Source organism: Ranitomeya imitator, chromosome 3, assembly GCF_032444005.1.
Source record: "Ranitomeya imitator isolate aRanImi1 chromosome 3, aRanImi1.pri, whole genome shotgun sequence".
Lineage (NCBI taxonomy): Eukaryota > Metazoa > Chordata > Amphibia > Anura > Dendrobatidae > Ranitomeya > Ranitomeya imitator.
The window spans coordinates 92,392,103-92,407,380 of NC_091284.1; the positions used below are offsets into that span (position 1 = coordinate 92,392,103).

At 44.1% G+C, this 15,278-nt stretch overlaps 1 protein-coding gene across 5 annotated transcripts in view; it reads right to left on the reverse strand.

Annotated features, from left to right (window-relative positions):
- LOC138672780 (cytospin-B-like) overlaps positions 1 to 15,278 on the reverse strand; it is a 442,687-nt gene that overhangs the window by 123,233 nt on the left and 304,176 nt on the right. For all 5 annotated transcript variants that reach the window (XM_069761133.1, XM_069761134.1, XM_069761135.1 and 2 more), the window contains 3 exons: positions 13,476 to 13,683; positions 8,872 to 8,945; positions 3,828 to 4,003 (listed from right to left, as the gene is read on the reverse strand). In XM_069761133.1, coding sequence (XP_069617234.1) covers positions 3,828 to 4,003; positions 8,872 to 8,945; positions 13,476 to 13,683 — 458 coding nt within the window. The remainder of the gene's footprint in view (positions 1 to 3,827; positions 4,004 to 8,871; positions 8,946 to 13,475; positions 13,684 to 15,278) is intronic.

A 15,278-nucleotide genomic window follows, 5' to 3' on the forward strand; every position in this document is an offset into this window, starting at 1 on the left:
TGAAATAAAAAATAGTCAAATACCATTGGTGGTGCCTTATGGTTCCACTATTAAGACTAACGAGGAGCCAAGGAAACGATGCTGTATATTTTAAGAGACAAACCGCCGATTCTTTGGAATGCACTACCTAGGTTAATACGATTAATCCCCAATCCCCACAGTTTTAAGCGTGCCCTAAAAACTCATTTGTTCAGACTGGCCTACCGCCTCAATGCATTAACCTAACGATCCCTGTGTGGCCTATTTATAAAAAAAAAAAAAAAAAAAAAAGGTTCCTCGCATCATGTTCTCATACACTTTATGCAGTTAATAGCCCTCTGTGTCTGTACTGCTACATACTTGGGCAGTTAACTGGTTCATGCAGCTTTACATGAACACCCGAGCCTTACACTAGGGCCGGTCCGAATAACTAAAGCAATTGTTACCATCCACCTCTCGTGTCTCCCCTTTTCCTCATAGTTTGTAAGCTTGCGAGCAGGGCCCTCACTCCTCCTGGTATCTGTTTTGAACTGTATTTCTGTTATGCTGTAATGTCTATTGTCTGTACAAGTCCCCTCTATAATTTGTAAAGCGCTGCGGAATATGTTGGCGCTATATAAATAAAATTATTATTATTATTATTATAAACCCAACCACAACAAACACAAGGCAGACCCTGCCGTCTGTATGAAGATTACCATATCATGTACTGTGTATATGACTCCAGCTACAAATCCTGTCCCCAAGACGTCGGCGTGCCTGTCTGCCATGACCGTAGAGAGAAAACTGATCCAAAGAAGGAAGGAAAGCATAATACTATGTGCTGCACGGAGTCACGATGACAGAAATGGCAGAATAAAACTTCGTATGATGACCAGACTGCTAGCAGATGACCAGTGCTTGCATAGCTGGACACCTTACATGGAGCAAATTGGTAAAGTGAATAACCAATTGGGTTGCTTCTTCGGTTTTTGGATGCCGGACGATAGATTTATGGGCCCGAATAGTGATCCACTCGCAATATGTCCTTCCCTAAGGCTACCATCATAGAGGAAGGACAATAGGTGCAACTTACAAAACTGGATGACATAAATTGTCTTTTGCAATCTACTGTTGATACGGTATGGAGTGGTTTGTATTCATGAAACTAAACAATTCTCTATTTCAGTAGTTACTATGCCATATATTGATATGTTTTAGTTGTGTATTGTATTATAAAACAATACAAATTTTGAATAAGAAAAAAAAAAAAACTGGAAGACCTAAGAATCCAGGAGGACAAGGACTGAGAACAAGAGCCAAGGGAATATTAATTATTATTATTATGAAATGTAATTTGTATTATTGGCAGAAGAGGCATTTAATGTAAGGCTAGGTTCACATTGCGTTAGTGCAGTCCGTTTAGCGCATACGCTAATGGACTGCGTTAACGCAATTGCTAAAAATGGGATCGTGTTATGCGATCGCGCTAGCCCATATATGCTCTATCTGCGCTAGCGCGAACGGACCCAAAAACGCTGCAGACAGCGTTCGAGGTCCGTCACAAAATAACGGCACATCACTAACGCATGCCAATAATGGCATGCGTTAGCGATGTGCTACATAAATTGCGGTCAATGGGTGCGCTAACGGATCCGTTACATAGCGTTAGTGCCGCTATGTAACGGATTCCGTCAGCGGACACCCACTAACGCAATGTGAACCTAGCACACATGGAAAAAACCTGAAAAGTCAGCTTCTGCCCAGAATAAAAATTTTGCACCCCTTTTCATTGAGTTATGGCCTATACAGTGTCCTTGATGGGTCATCACAACCTCTGAACAGGGTAAAAGCATCCAGGAGTGACCAGAAAGGATATTCCCTTAGATCCTCTAAAATTTCACCTACTTGGTTCTTGCTGGTTAAAGTTTTTTCCACAGTTCTCAATTCCTGTGTAATGGAGAGTTACACAACTAGCTGACATACTTTGTCAGTCCCTCAACATTCTCAAGATACTGAATGATCGCACTCCTGTGTACAGTCACAGGCAGAAAACAAGAGTCATGCCGAGAAGCAAATACATTGATGTTTAGTCTCCAATTTTGCCCTTTTATTCAGGTGACCCCACAACGATTTGGGCATGCCATGAATAACCACGGAAAAACCCTTTAAAGGATAAGTCATAGTGTTTTAAAAAGCAACACAAAATGTATTTACGTACATAAATGGTAGTAATATTAATGTATCGTAGAAATTCACTTACGTAGCAGAAAACATATAACAAGTATGGATTAACAGAAGCGCAAACACAGAGCAGGTAATGCCTATCCCCAGGAGTGTGACCTGTGTCACTATCAATGTCTCTGATGTCACTCTGTCCCATTCTGCCATGCTAACTAAAATCACATTGTGTACAGAATTGGATTATACACGAATACTAGAATCAAAAATCAAATAAGTAAAAACACAACAGTCATTGTCAACAGATTGTACATACGACAATAAATAGTAATCATGGCCACATCTATCAATGATGCTCCATATTCTCTTGTTGGGCAGCATCCAAATTCCAGTGTACATCTTCTATACTATAGAAGTGTAGGAAGAGTTCATTGCCTACTAGGTACCAGCACCTCCGCCCCCCGGCATGTTGCTGGATATGTGGCAACATACTAATTGGAATGGGGCTTAATGGGGTTGTCCGGGACTTTAACATTCATAGGTCATCATTATTCCTGGTGTCGGCGGTGGCCGAAACTGCTCAGTTATGAAGCTGCACAGCTCCGTTGATGAAATAGTAATGTCCGCCTCCAGCCCCCTATTAATTTGAATAGGTGTAGGGTGTGTAGTACACGGCCACTATAGAGTTGACTTAGCCCCTTTCACACATCAGGTTTTTGCCGTCCGGCACAATCTGGCGAATTTTAAAAAAAATGGATCCGGCAAAAGTTGCCGCCCGACCAGTTTTTTTTCTCATAGACTGGTATTAGCGCCGGATGGCCTAACGTTTCATCCGTTTTTTGCCAGATCCGTTGAAAATTAGTTTTCTGGCAGACGGAGAAAACATACGGCAAAAAAATGCACAGCAACGGATCCGGCAAAAAACGGATGACACGTGAGGTGAAAAGGTGGAATCCGGCAACAGATTCTAAAGAAATCGTGCATTTTCCATTCTGGAAAAATCTCTCTTTCTGAAACTAGAAGTCCAAATTATCCCCAGGTTAAAAAAAAAAAAAAAAAAGTCAGATCCAGCAGAAAAACTGATCCGTCGCATCAGTTTTTCACAATTTGCAACGGATTTGTTTTTCTTCAAAATTAGCCGGATTGTGCCCGACGGCTAAAAATTGATGTGTGAAAGGAGCTAGCAGTTTCATCCATCGCCAACACCGGGAACAGCTGATCGGCGGAGGTGCCGTATGTTGCACCATCACGATCAATGTTAAAGCCCCTTTAAAAAGAATTTTTTAACATTTTAATTTCAGTAAAGCAAGTGAGGTTTTCAATAAAATTTAAGCTTGTATTTAATAATTTTTATACGGTGACAAATCATTTAATAAACAGGATTTCCTAATTAAATGTTAGATTTTAAAGGAGCCATACCAACTATAAAATTATATTCAAGAATTGCTCCAATATTCAAATTTACATTTTATGTATATTGAGGCTACAGTGTGTACATTTACAGTATTGGCGTGCATTACAATCAAAGGGTTTTATATACTGTATACATGGTAAATAGAAAGAGTGATCAGTGATGGTGTGTTTACTGGAGCTCCAACCATTTCAGAGAACATACTGGAGAATCTTCCATACAGAGTAAAAATATAAATGGTAAAGAGTATAAAATGGTAAATCACTGGTATCCTGACCTGCTCCCACGCACGTCTTCCAGTTCCCGATGAAGATGAGCAGTCCTTTCTTCCTCTTCCTGCAACCTCCTTTTCACAGAACGCAACTCTTGCTGAGCTTCACATTTGATATCATTTGCTACGACCACTGCTGTCTGCAGGTCTGCTTGGAACCGCTTCCATTCTTCAGCATCTTCCTATGGTGGAATAACACACAGAATAGCATTAAATTTGGCACTATTGGACTTTTGAAAACAAGGAAGCAGAACAGCATTTTATTTAAAAAGTACCTTTCACAATTTTTAGCATGGAAAATGGGCCACGTCATAGGATAGTGGCTGCAGAGCTAAACAAAACATATTTTTAATCTTTTCATCTCTGTTGCGGAGAAATCAGACTATAAAATTTAAGTTAGAATTTATGTTATGTTAAGTCCAAGGGAGCATTACCGGAGACTCTTTCCTAGGGGCATGTACTTCTCCTCCTCTATGATGCTGACCAATCGTAAGCAGGAGGCATCGTGCTGGTGAAAAAGAACACGCCCCCAGAAAGTCAGACGATCATGCCTTATCCTGTGAGACATAATGATAGCCCTGCTCTCAGCCATGATCTTTGTTCCTTCGGTATAGTATAGACCAAAGCCAAGTGTGATTACAAACCACTTTCATCTCAATGAAAGCAATGAAAACCCAAAAGTCATTATCTCAGTAAATTAGAATACTTTATAACACCAGCTTGAAAAATGATTTTAAAATCCAAATGAAATGTATGTTCAGTAAATGCACACAGTACTTGGTCGGGGCTCCTTTTGCATCAATTACTGCATCAATGCGGCGTGACATGGAGGCGATCAGTCTGTGGCACTGCTGAGGGGTTATGGAAGCCCAGGTGGCTTTGATAGCCTTCAGCTCATCTGCATTGTTGGGTCTGGTATCAGGCAAGTTTGCTGGCCAATCAAGCACAGTAATACTGTTTGTAAACCAGGTGTTGGTACTTTTGGCCGTGTGGACAGGTGCCAAGTCCTGCTGGAGAATGAAATTTCCATCTCCAAAAGCTTGTCGACAAAGGGAAGCATGAAGTGCTCTAAAAATTTCCTGGCAGACGGCTGCGCTGACTTTGGTCTTGATGAAACACAGTGGACCTACACCAGCAGATGACATGGCTCCCCAAACCATCACGGATTGTAGATACTTCACACTAGATGTTGGAAATCAATGTCCCGGAGTCTGGAGGAAGAGTGGAGAGGCACACAATCCAAGCTGCTTGAGGTCTAGTGTGAAGTTTCCACAATCAGTGATGGTTTGTCCTGATGAAGAAGTATGAACATCTCGAAACGCGAAAACGCAACTATACCATTTCTGTCTCTTATCGTACTTTGGACCTCTGGCAGCGCAGTTTCTATAGCCACTCCTCCTACAAGTATGGATCCATTTTGGACACTAATTACTGTATGTTTGCCTGCAGCTAAAGCAGAACTGACAAATGGAATGTCTGCATGCAGGTGTGAACGTAGCCTTAGGACTAAGGCTACGTTCACACTTGCGTACCAGGGCTTTGCGGATGGCTGCGTAGTTCCTCCCTGAGGCTCCGCCCACTTCTGCAGTTCTTTCGTTTAGGCCCGCCTACTTCTGCATGCATCCTGCGTACCTATCTTTAACATTGGGTACGCAGGACATGCAGATGCGTCGTTTTGATGCACCCGCCAACAGTACAGGAACGCAACTTGTCAAAACGATGCATCCGCATACATCCGCATGTCCTGCGTACCCAATGATAAAGATGGGTATGTAGGGTGCATGGAGAAGTAGGCGGACCTAAAAGGAAGAAGCACGGCAGTGGGCAGAGCTTCAGGGAGGAAGTATGCAGCCGTCCGCAAAGCCCCGGTACGCAAGTGTGAATGTAGCCCAAGACATTCTTGAGAATACACTAATGGGGTGGGCAATAAATTTTCCTGAGAGGCCACATGAGAGACTGACTGTTGTAGAGGCCAACCCAATAGACTGAAATTAATTATGTTCAATATTGATATCAATATGTTAATTATAATTATTATATTTTTGATAATTATATTAAATATTAATTGTATCACTTAATATTGAGCAGAATTAAGTATTATGACATCCCGCTTCTGTATCGTATGAGCACCCCACAGCCTCTTATATACTGTAAGAGCCCCACACAGCCTCCATATATGCAGCATGAGCCCCACACAGCCTCCATATATGCAGCATGAGCCCCACACAGCCTCCATATGTCCATCCAAACATCCCATACACATAAAAAAACCACATACTCACGTCCCTCCTTCACCAGTGCAGTCAGCGCAGTGCAAATAGAGACAGCGAGTGGGTGGGCACAGTGTGGCCCGTGGTCGTGGAACTCTGTTTTCCAGCCCCACGGCTGTCTCAATCAGGGGGCCATACGGAGACAGCCAGAGAGCCGGATGTGGCCGGCGGGCTGCACTTTGCCCAGGTCTGCAAATAATTTCATCATTTAATTTCTCTAGGAAATGTTTTTATCAAGATGTGTTCTGAATACCTGCATGTCTTGGCACATTATGGCAATACTTATAAAGCACCAACGTATTCTTTATCATCATAAGTTAAAGATATATATATATCTATAATATAACGCTGGGAGCGTCACTCTGTCCGAAGCTTTTATAGACTGCGCAAGTGCCGACGCAGTCTGGACCTCACAGAGTGACGCTCCCAGGAGATCGCGGTATGCGTAAACACTGAACGCACACCGCGATCTCCAACGGATAGCAGGGACGCGTCAGGAGGGTAAGTATCAGCTATATTCACCTGTCCCGTTCCAGCGCTGCGTGCGGCTCCATGTTCCGGGTCCTCTGCCTGTGACGTTCACAGTTCAGAGGGCGCGATGACGCGCTTAATGCGCGCCGCCCTCTGACTGAACAGTCACAGCCAGAGGAGCCGGAACACGGAGCGGCACGCAGCGCTGGATCAGGGCCAGGTGACTATAGCAAGTGTCGGGGGCCTGAGCTAGCTGCGACTCCGGCACCTGACCCCCACAGCGCGCCGGTGTCCCCGCCTGCTCAGGCCCCTGGCACTCGGCACCCAGCGACGATAGGCGAGTATGGTATTTTTTTTCATATATCGCAGCAGCATACGGGGCATATAATACTATGGAGCATCTTATGGGGCCATCAACCATAATGGAGCCGTGTACGGGGGCATATAATACTATGGAGCATGTTATGGGGGCCATAAACCTTTATGGAACAGCGTACAGGGCATACACTATGGAGCATCTTATGGGGGTCATAAACCATAATGGAGCAGTGTTCATGGGCATATACTATGGAGCATCTTATGGGGGCCATAAACCTTTATGGAGCAGTACGGGGCATATAATATGGAGCATATTATGGGGGCCATAAACCTTTATGGAGCAGTGTACAGGGCATATGGATGGAAGCAGCAAATTACAGAACGGGGGCATGTCAGGATGGGAGCAGCACATGACAGAACGGGGGCGCAGGATGGGAGCAGCACATGACAGAACGGGGGCGCAGGATGGGAGCAGCACATGAAAGAACGGGGGCGCAGGATGGGAGCAGCACATGACAGAACGGGGGCGCAGGATGGGAGCAGCACATGACAGAATAGGGCAGCACATGACAGGATGGGGGCGCAGGATGGGTGCAGCACATGTCAGAATGGAGGCGCAGGATGGGAGCAGCACATGACAGAACGGGGGCGCAGGATGGGAGCAGCACATGACAGAACGGGGGCGCAGGATGGGAGCAGCACATGACAGAACGGGGGCGCAGGATGGGAGCAGCACATGACAATGGGGGCGCAGGATGGGAGCAGCACATGACAGGATGGGGGCGCAGGATGGGTGCAGCACATGTCAGAATGGAGGTGTAGGATGGGTGCAGCACATGTGAGAATGGGGGCGCAGGATGGGAGCAGCACATGTCAGAATGGGGGCGCAGGATGGAGCAGCACATGACAGAACGGGGGCGCAGGATGGGAGCAGCACATGACAGAACGGGGGCGCAGGATGGGAGCAGCACATGACAACGGGGGCGCAGGATGGGAGCAGCACATGACAGAACGGGGGCGCAGGATGGGAGCAGCACATGACAGAACGGGGGCGCAGGATGGGAGCAGCACATGACAGAACAGGGGCGCAGGATGGGAGCAGCACATGACACAATAGGGCAGCACATGACAGAATGGGGGCGCAGGATGGGAGCAGCACATGACAGGATGGGGGCGCAGGATGGGTGCAGCACATGTCAGAATGGAGGTGTAGGATGGGTGCAGCACATGTGAGAATGGGGGCGCAGGATGGGAGCAGCACATGTCAGAATGGGGGCGCAGGATGGAGCAGCACATGACAGAACGGGGGCGCAGGATGGGAGCAGCACATGACAGAACGAGGGCGCAGGATGGGAGCAGCACATGACAGAACGGGGGCGCAGGATGGGAGCAGCACATGACACAATAGGGCAGCACATGACAGAATGGGGGTGCAGGATGGGAGCAGCACATGACAGGATGGGGGCGCAGGATGGGTGCAGCACATGTCAGAATGGAGGTGTAGGATGGGTGCAGCACATGTCAGAATGGGGGCGCAGGATGGAGCAGCACATGACAGGATGGGGACGCAGGATGGAGCAGCACATGACAGAATGGGGGCGCAGGATGGGAGCAGCACATGACAGCATGGGGGCGCAGGATGGGTGCAGCACATGTCAGAATGGAGGTGTAGGATGGGTGCAGCACATGTGAGAATGGGGGCGCAGGATGGGAGCAGCAAATGTCAGAATGGGGACGCAGGATGGAGCAGCGCAGGATGGAGCAGCACATGACGACAGGATGGAGACCATATACCAATATAAATGCTCGTCACCCGGGCGTAGAACGGGTTCAATAGCATATATATATATATATATATATATATATATATATATATATATATATATATATATATAACATACATGCCAAAGAATCACAAAGAAAATATCCTGCTTAATAAGGCTTTCTATAGTTAAAATCCACATTGTTTCTACATATGACGCAGATTTTACCTTCATTTGCTTAGTGAGGAGCCTTAGTTGTCTTTCCAAATCTTGTTTTTGTTCCTCCAGTTTATCCACTTTATCTAAATAGGAAAAAACACAGATCTCAATTCCAGAGTGATGCTTGACATGATGTAAAACGAGGTAATTCAAAACTGTCGCCACAGGGTGGTGCTGTTCCCCCACTATAATGTGAAATAACTCCTGAAATGACAGTCCCATGTAAGGATAGTAAACCGCATCTAAAAATGTTCCATATCTTGCATCATCATATAAAAAATAAAATATACATTTTATTAGGGAGCATTAAATTAGGGCTGTAACAATGCTATACATAGGCCGGAGCTATAATTTAAGGATTCACTCACTACCAGATTACTCAAAATAACTTATGATCCCTATCATTGAGGCTCTTCACATTGATATTCGGTCATTGCAGCAACCAGAAAATTTCCGTTATAGCAAAACTCTGCTATTCCCTTGGATCACATGCCAGATCTCTTTCTTCAATCATTTTTGCCCACTTGCGCTCAGCAACTATTAAAACCATCGTGATCGGATTGGTTCGGTTGGCATCGAACGAACAGTATATTCCTATCTGATCGGTTGCTACATATTTTTTATAATTTCACATGATAGACCCACGAGACTGATAAATGTATAAATAGAACTTTATGTTTAAAGTAGAACAAAAATATACTTTCCTATGACGGTCTGCTTATCCAGCACGTGTCTGGTCCCAATTAAGTTGGATTAAAGGAATTTTACTAAGGAAGTTTGCACTTTGCTAATATTCGTCTTAACCATCAGAATTGCATTGCATCCTTTCCTGAAATCACGTTCAATCACAACACGGCAAATGTAGTTCATGTTGTGACTGCCTTGAGATATATAATGGCCAGTACATGTTATATATTCTGGAGAGTCATGTTATGTGGAGGCACAGTCCTACCCATAAATCACGGGTGTACGCTCGCCCCCTTCCATGTCTGGATTTCCCAAGTTTCCTTTGAGGCTGCCCTCTGACACACCACACAAAGTTGACCTCTATTGCTTTATTATCTAATCACAACCAGCTTCCTGCCTGGAAAAAGACAAAGTCAGCAGGAGTTGTGTGTTCAATCACTACACATTATTGCACTGGACTGGGGGGGCAGGGAAGGGAAACAAGACCACAGAAGCCCCTCAGGGACTATGAACTAGAAGAGGCAGAAATCTAGGGGGGTTAGTCTGGCACCGACATGGATGGGTGTAACAATTGCCAAAAAGCCAAAGAGCCCTTTTGATCCATATGAGAAGACATATACTATTGTAGACCCATGATCGTTGGGGGCTCTGTTGGGAGATTTTGCATTGGGCCCCACAAGCTTCAGGTGACATCACTCGGCACAGGCTATAATGGGACATTATAGAAAATGATCAGCTCCAAAACCTCAATGCGGAGGACCGTATAGAAACCAAAGAAAATGTAGGCACAAGCAAAATCCTCCAATACCGATTCTCATAATATAAAAATTATTTTATTGAAGTACAAAATTTAAAAAGAACATTAAAAATTGGAAATGCAACCTAGCCACACAGGTGAGGAAAAAAGCAAACACTGGACGTGATGATGATTTAGTAGACTGGATAAAATGATACGAGGTAAAGAACATCATATAATAACCCTACAGACAGTCTAAAGTAGAATGAAATAACTCTATGATTTAAATACGGTCATACCAAATGTAACACAACCTATAGTGGTCATAATGATCATACAACCAGTCTGAAGTACAGTATGAAAAACTAAACAAAGTGCATAGTATATGGTATATAGGTAAAATAACTATCTGTTAGTGCAGTATCCGGCTATAAATCAATTCTGTCCGTTTTCATCTGAAGGCAAAAAAAATGTATTAAAGAAAAATTCACAGTATGATAAGATCATTAAAGTTCATAGCCTTCAAAGGAAAACCAGAGAGCAATGTGCACACCATAACTCAAGATGGTCAAATGAACCACGGTGAATACAAAGTGAATCTATCAGAGGCAATTTAAATACAACCTTTCTGAAGTCACATACTTGTGTGCCCCTACGCGCGTTTCCATATTCAATCTTCTTCAGAAGGGTTTGCTTTTTTCCTCTCACCTGTGTGGCTAGATTGCATTTCCAATTTTTAATGTTCTTTTAAATTTTGTACTTCAATAAAATCATTTTTATATTATGAGAATCAGTATTGGAGGATTTTGTTTGTTCCTACATTTTCTTTGGTTATAATGGGACATTTACTATAGTAATGGGTCACATGCATGTACCATGTTCCGGTAATATGGTGTCCAGACCTGTCATACAAGATTTCATACATGCCACAAAATAACATTCTTAAAAACTTGTCACCCCTAGTAGCACTCTGAAAAGAAGATTAACAGGTTTTACTTGTGAGAGCATGGATATATGAACTGCATTAATCAGTATTCCCATCTCCTAGAAATATGTGGAAGGTGTAATAATAATATTATTAGCAAACTACTGTAGATGGTGGCCCGATTCTAACGCATCGGGTATTCTAGAATATGCATGTCCACGTAGTATATTGCCCAGCCACGTAGTATATTGCCCATCCACATAGTATATTGCACAGCGACGTAGTATACAGCACAGAGCCACGTAGTATATTACCCAGCTACGTAGTATATTCCTCAGCCACGTAGTATATTACCCAGCTATGTAGTATATTACCCAGCTATGTAGTATATTGCCCAGCCACGTAGTATATTACCCAGCTACGTAGTATATTCCCCAGCCACGTAGTATATTGCCCAGCCACGTAGTATATTGCCCAGCCACGTACTATATTGCCCAGCCACGTACTATATTGCCCAGCCACGTACTATATTGCCCAGCCACGTACTATATTGCCCACTCACGTAGTATATTGCCCAGCCACGTAGTATATTGCCCAGCCACATAGTAAATTGCACAGCCACGTAGTATATTGCACAGCGACGGAGTATACAGCACAAAGCCATGTAGTATACAGACTTAAAATAAAAAATAAACATATACTCACCCTCCGTTAAAGTCCTGGCCCTGCGTGCGGTGCACCCGGCAGCTTCCGGTCCCAGGGTTGGTATGGGCGCAGGACCTGTGATGACATTGCGGTCACATGACCGTGACATCATGGCAGGTCCTTGTCGCATACCATCTTTGCCACCGGAACCTGCCGCTTGCATGGTGCGGTCACCGGAGCGTCGCGAGGAGCGGGAAAGGCGCCGGAATGTGAGTATATGATGATTTTTAATTTTATTATTTTTAACATTAGATCTTTTTACTATTGAGGCTGCATACGCAGCATCAATAGTAAAAAAGTTGGTCACACAGGGTTAATAGCAGCGTTAATGGTGTGCGTTACACCGCGGCATAACGCGGTCCATTAGCGCTGCCATTAACCCTGTGTGAGCGCTGACTGGAGGGGAGTACGGAGCGGGCACTGACTGCGGGGAGGATGGAGCGGCCATGTTGCCGCCGGACTGCGCCCGTCGCTGATTGGTCGTGGCAATGGTCATGGGCGCTTTGCCATGACCAGTCAGCGACTTGGATTCCATGACAGACAGAGGAAGCGACCAATGAATATCCATGACAGACAGAAAGACGGAAGTGACCCTTAGACAATTATATAGTAGATACCTCCAATAGGAAACGTAGCATAGTTTTTCTGATTCACTGTCACTTACCCCATTTGCGGGGAATTGCCACTAACAGCTAAATGTCACTATATCAGTGGTCGTAACCATGGATACCTAAGCTATTACAATGCCCTGCACATGGGGTAAGTGACATAACCAATCAGAAGAACTATGCTACATTTCTAATTGCATGTGTTGGCTAATATTACACCTACTACACATTGGAATACGATTCTGCAGATGGAAATTCCCCTTGAACCTTTGTCCTGTACTAAACAGGCAGCATGAATCAGAGCTTCGCTGCACAATTGCAGCCAGGTATGTTTTTCTCTGAAACGCTATGGCCTCAATTCATAAAGACCAGCAATTTTCACGCCTGTCTTGGGGAGGGGCATGCTGGAGTCAGACGCACCTACGGTAATTCATTAAGAGGTACATGCCTTCTGCACAAAACGCAACTTGTTGTGCTCCCATGCGGTCGGCGGACGCGTCAAAACAACGCATCCGCATGTCCAGCGTACCCACTGTTAAAGATAGGTACGCAGGACGCATGCAGAAGTAGGCGGGGCTTAATGGAGGACTTACGCAGCCCTCCGCAAAGCCCCCAAATTCAAATCTGAACTTAGCCATAGTTAGTGACGGCCTTTAAAAAAAAAGACAAAACGAAGCTTTAGTCACACTACCCAGGTCCAGCGTATAGCCTCCACTGATGATCCCAGTGTTTATTACTGTTTGTAGAGCTGACGTCACATTCACAATACTGCAGCCAATCATTGAGTTCAGTGGCAGCGATGAGCAAACGTGTTCGGATAAGGTGTAATCCAAGCATGCTCGGGTGCTAATCGAGTAATTTCGGCGTGCTCAAATAAAATGTTCAAGTTCCCGCGGCTGCATGTCTCGAGGCTGTTCGACAGCCATAACACATGCAGGGATTGTCTACTTACTTTCCAGATCACTGAGGAGTTGGTTGTTATGTAGTTTCACAGCACGATGTTGTTCCACTTGGTCCTCCAGTTCAAAAATGGTGTCCTTCATGTCTTTTATCTCGGACTCTCTCTCCGAGCTCCTTTCCTGAAGCTTCTTGTTTGCAGATTTCAGCTGCTCTTCCCTCTGGTCCCCCAGCTCCTTCAGGTCATGGCACTCGGTCTCTACCTGTGGCAGATTAGACAGGATAAAACCATTTAGTCCATGATTCATCATTACAGGTTCTTTAAGTCAAATTTGTCTTTCTTTTTGCACTTGAAGATTTTGCGCCAAATCAAATCAATCAACACAATATTTGATGAATTTACAAGAATTCAAAGATCCTTTTTTTTTTTCTTTTAAATCTTTTTTGCATCTTTTTAGGCTTCTTTCCTACATGGGGAAGATTTTCTAATTAACTAAATTAGGATACTTACGTTTTTTCATTGTGTTTATGTTTTTTCTTTTACATGCTTCCCATCACCTTTTTACTGCAGCTTTTTCTCCTTGGTATGTAATGTTTTAAATAAAACTGATATTTTCAAGACTTCCTAGTATTTGGCTGTAATAAACCCTTATTGATAAAGTCATGTGCGGATTACTAACGTTTTTAAAGCGTCAACGCTGTGGAAAAGCTCCAAGAATGCCGATTAATTTTTTCACTGTGGATTTCCCTCATCTCATTCAAGTCTATGGGGAAAATCTGCAAATAAAACATTTAGGGTATGTTTCCACAGTCAGTAAATGCTGCGGATTGGACGCTGCATTAAGCCGCAGCGTCCAGATGGGATTTTATGAAATCCTATCTCCACTATATGTGGAGGGATGCCCCCGGCTTCCCTGTGTAACCGGACATGCGCCGCGTCTTTCCAGACCGCAGCATGTCTATTTATCTTGCGGAGACACTCCATCTCAGCAAGATAAATATCACTGTCCAATGTATAGGGTGCGGTGATTCCGCATGGATCAATGAACACATGTGGAATCACCGCGCGTACAAAAGCCGGTAGCGCTTTGGATGGAGCGGACATGTGCTGAATCCGAAGCGCTGCTAATAATGACAGTGGAAACACACCCTCACTGGAACAAAATTTGATATATTGGAAGTTTTAAAAAATGCACCGAGGGGCACTTTTACGCTGCGTGAAAAAAAAAAAAAAGCATAATGCGCATGAGATTTCTAAAACTACCAAACACTTATAAAACTAACATGTTGCGGGGGTTTTTTGCACAACGAATATATGGGAGTCAAAATTACATCAGATGCTCATCGTGGGAACTTCACTTTAAAGTTAAAAGTTACACGATCCTTTTAATGTATTGCACATTGGTCTTAAATTGCGCCTGGGGGATATCGGAGTAAATTTGTGCAAAAAAATGCAACTTTTTTTTTTAAAAGACACAAATTTAGAATTAGACGAAAATATTTAAAATCAAACTTGCAAAATGACGACCTTGAAGCCCTGGACAATAATACGGTTTGTAACCCTGTGCAAAATAGGTTATATAATGTGTTCATAAAATTGGTCAATTTATGATGTTCTTTTTCTATATGTAACCTTTACCAAATACAGACGTGCCCTGTAAACATTGCACCTCAATGCTGTGTCCTTAGGGCATACAACTGCACCCTTAGTCAGGAGTGTTTCCAAGCCTTGGCCTACAGCACTTGTCTAGGACGGCGGCTCCATAGCTTGTTGTGTTCATCTGCTCAGGGCTCGGCTGATCATAGAATCATTCCTAATTTCATAAGTCACTAAGGTCGAACAGGATGAACGCTGACT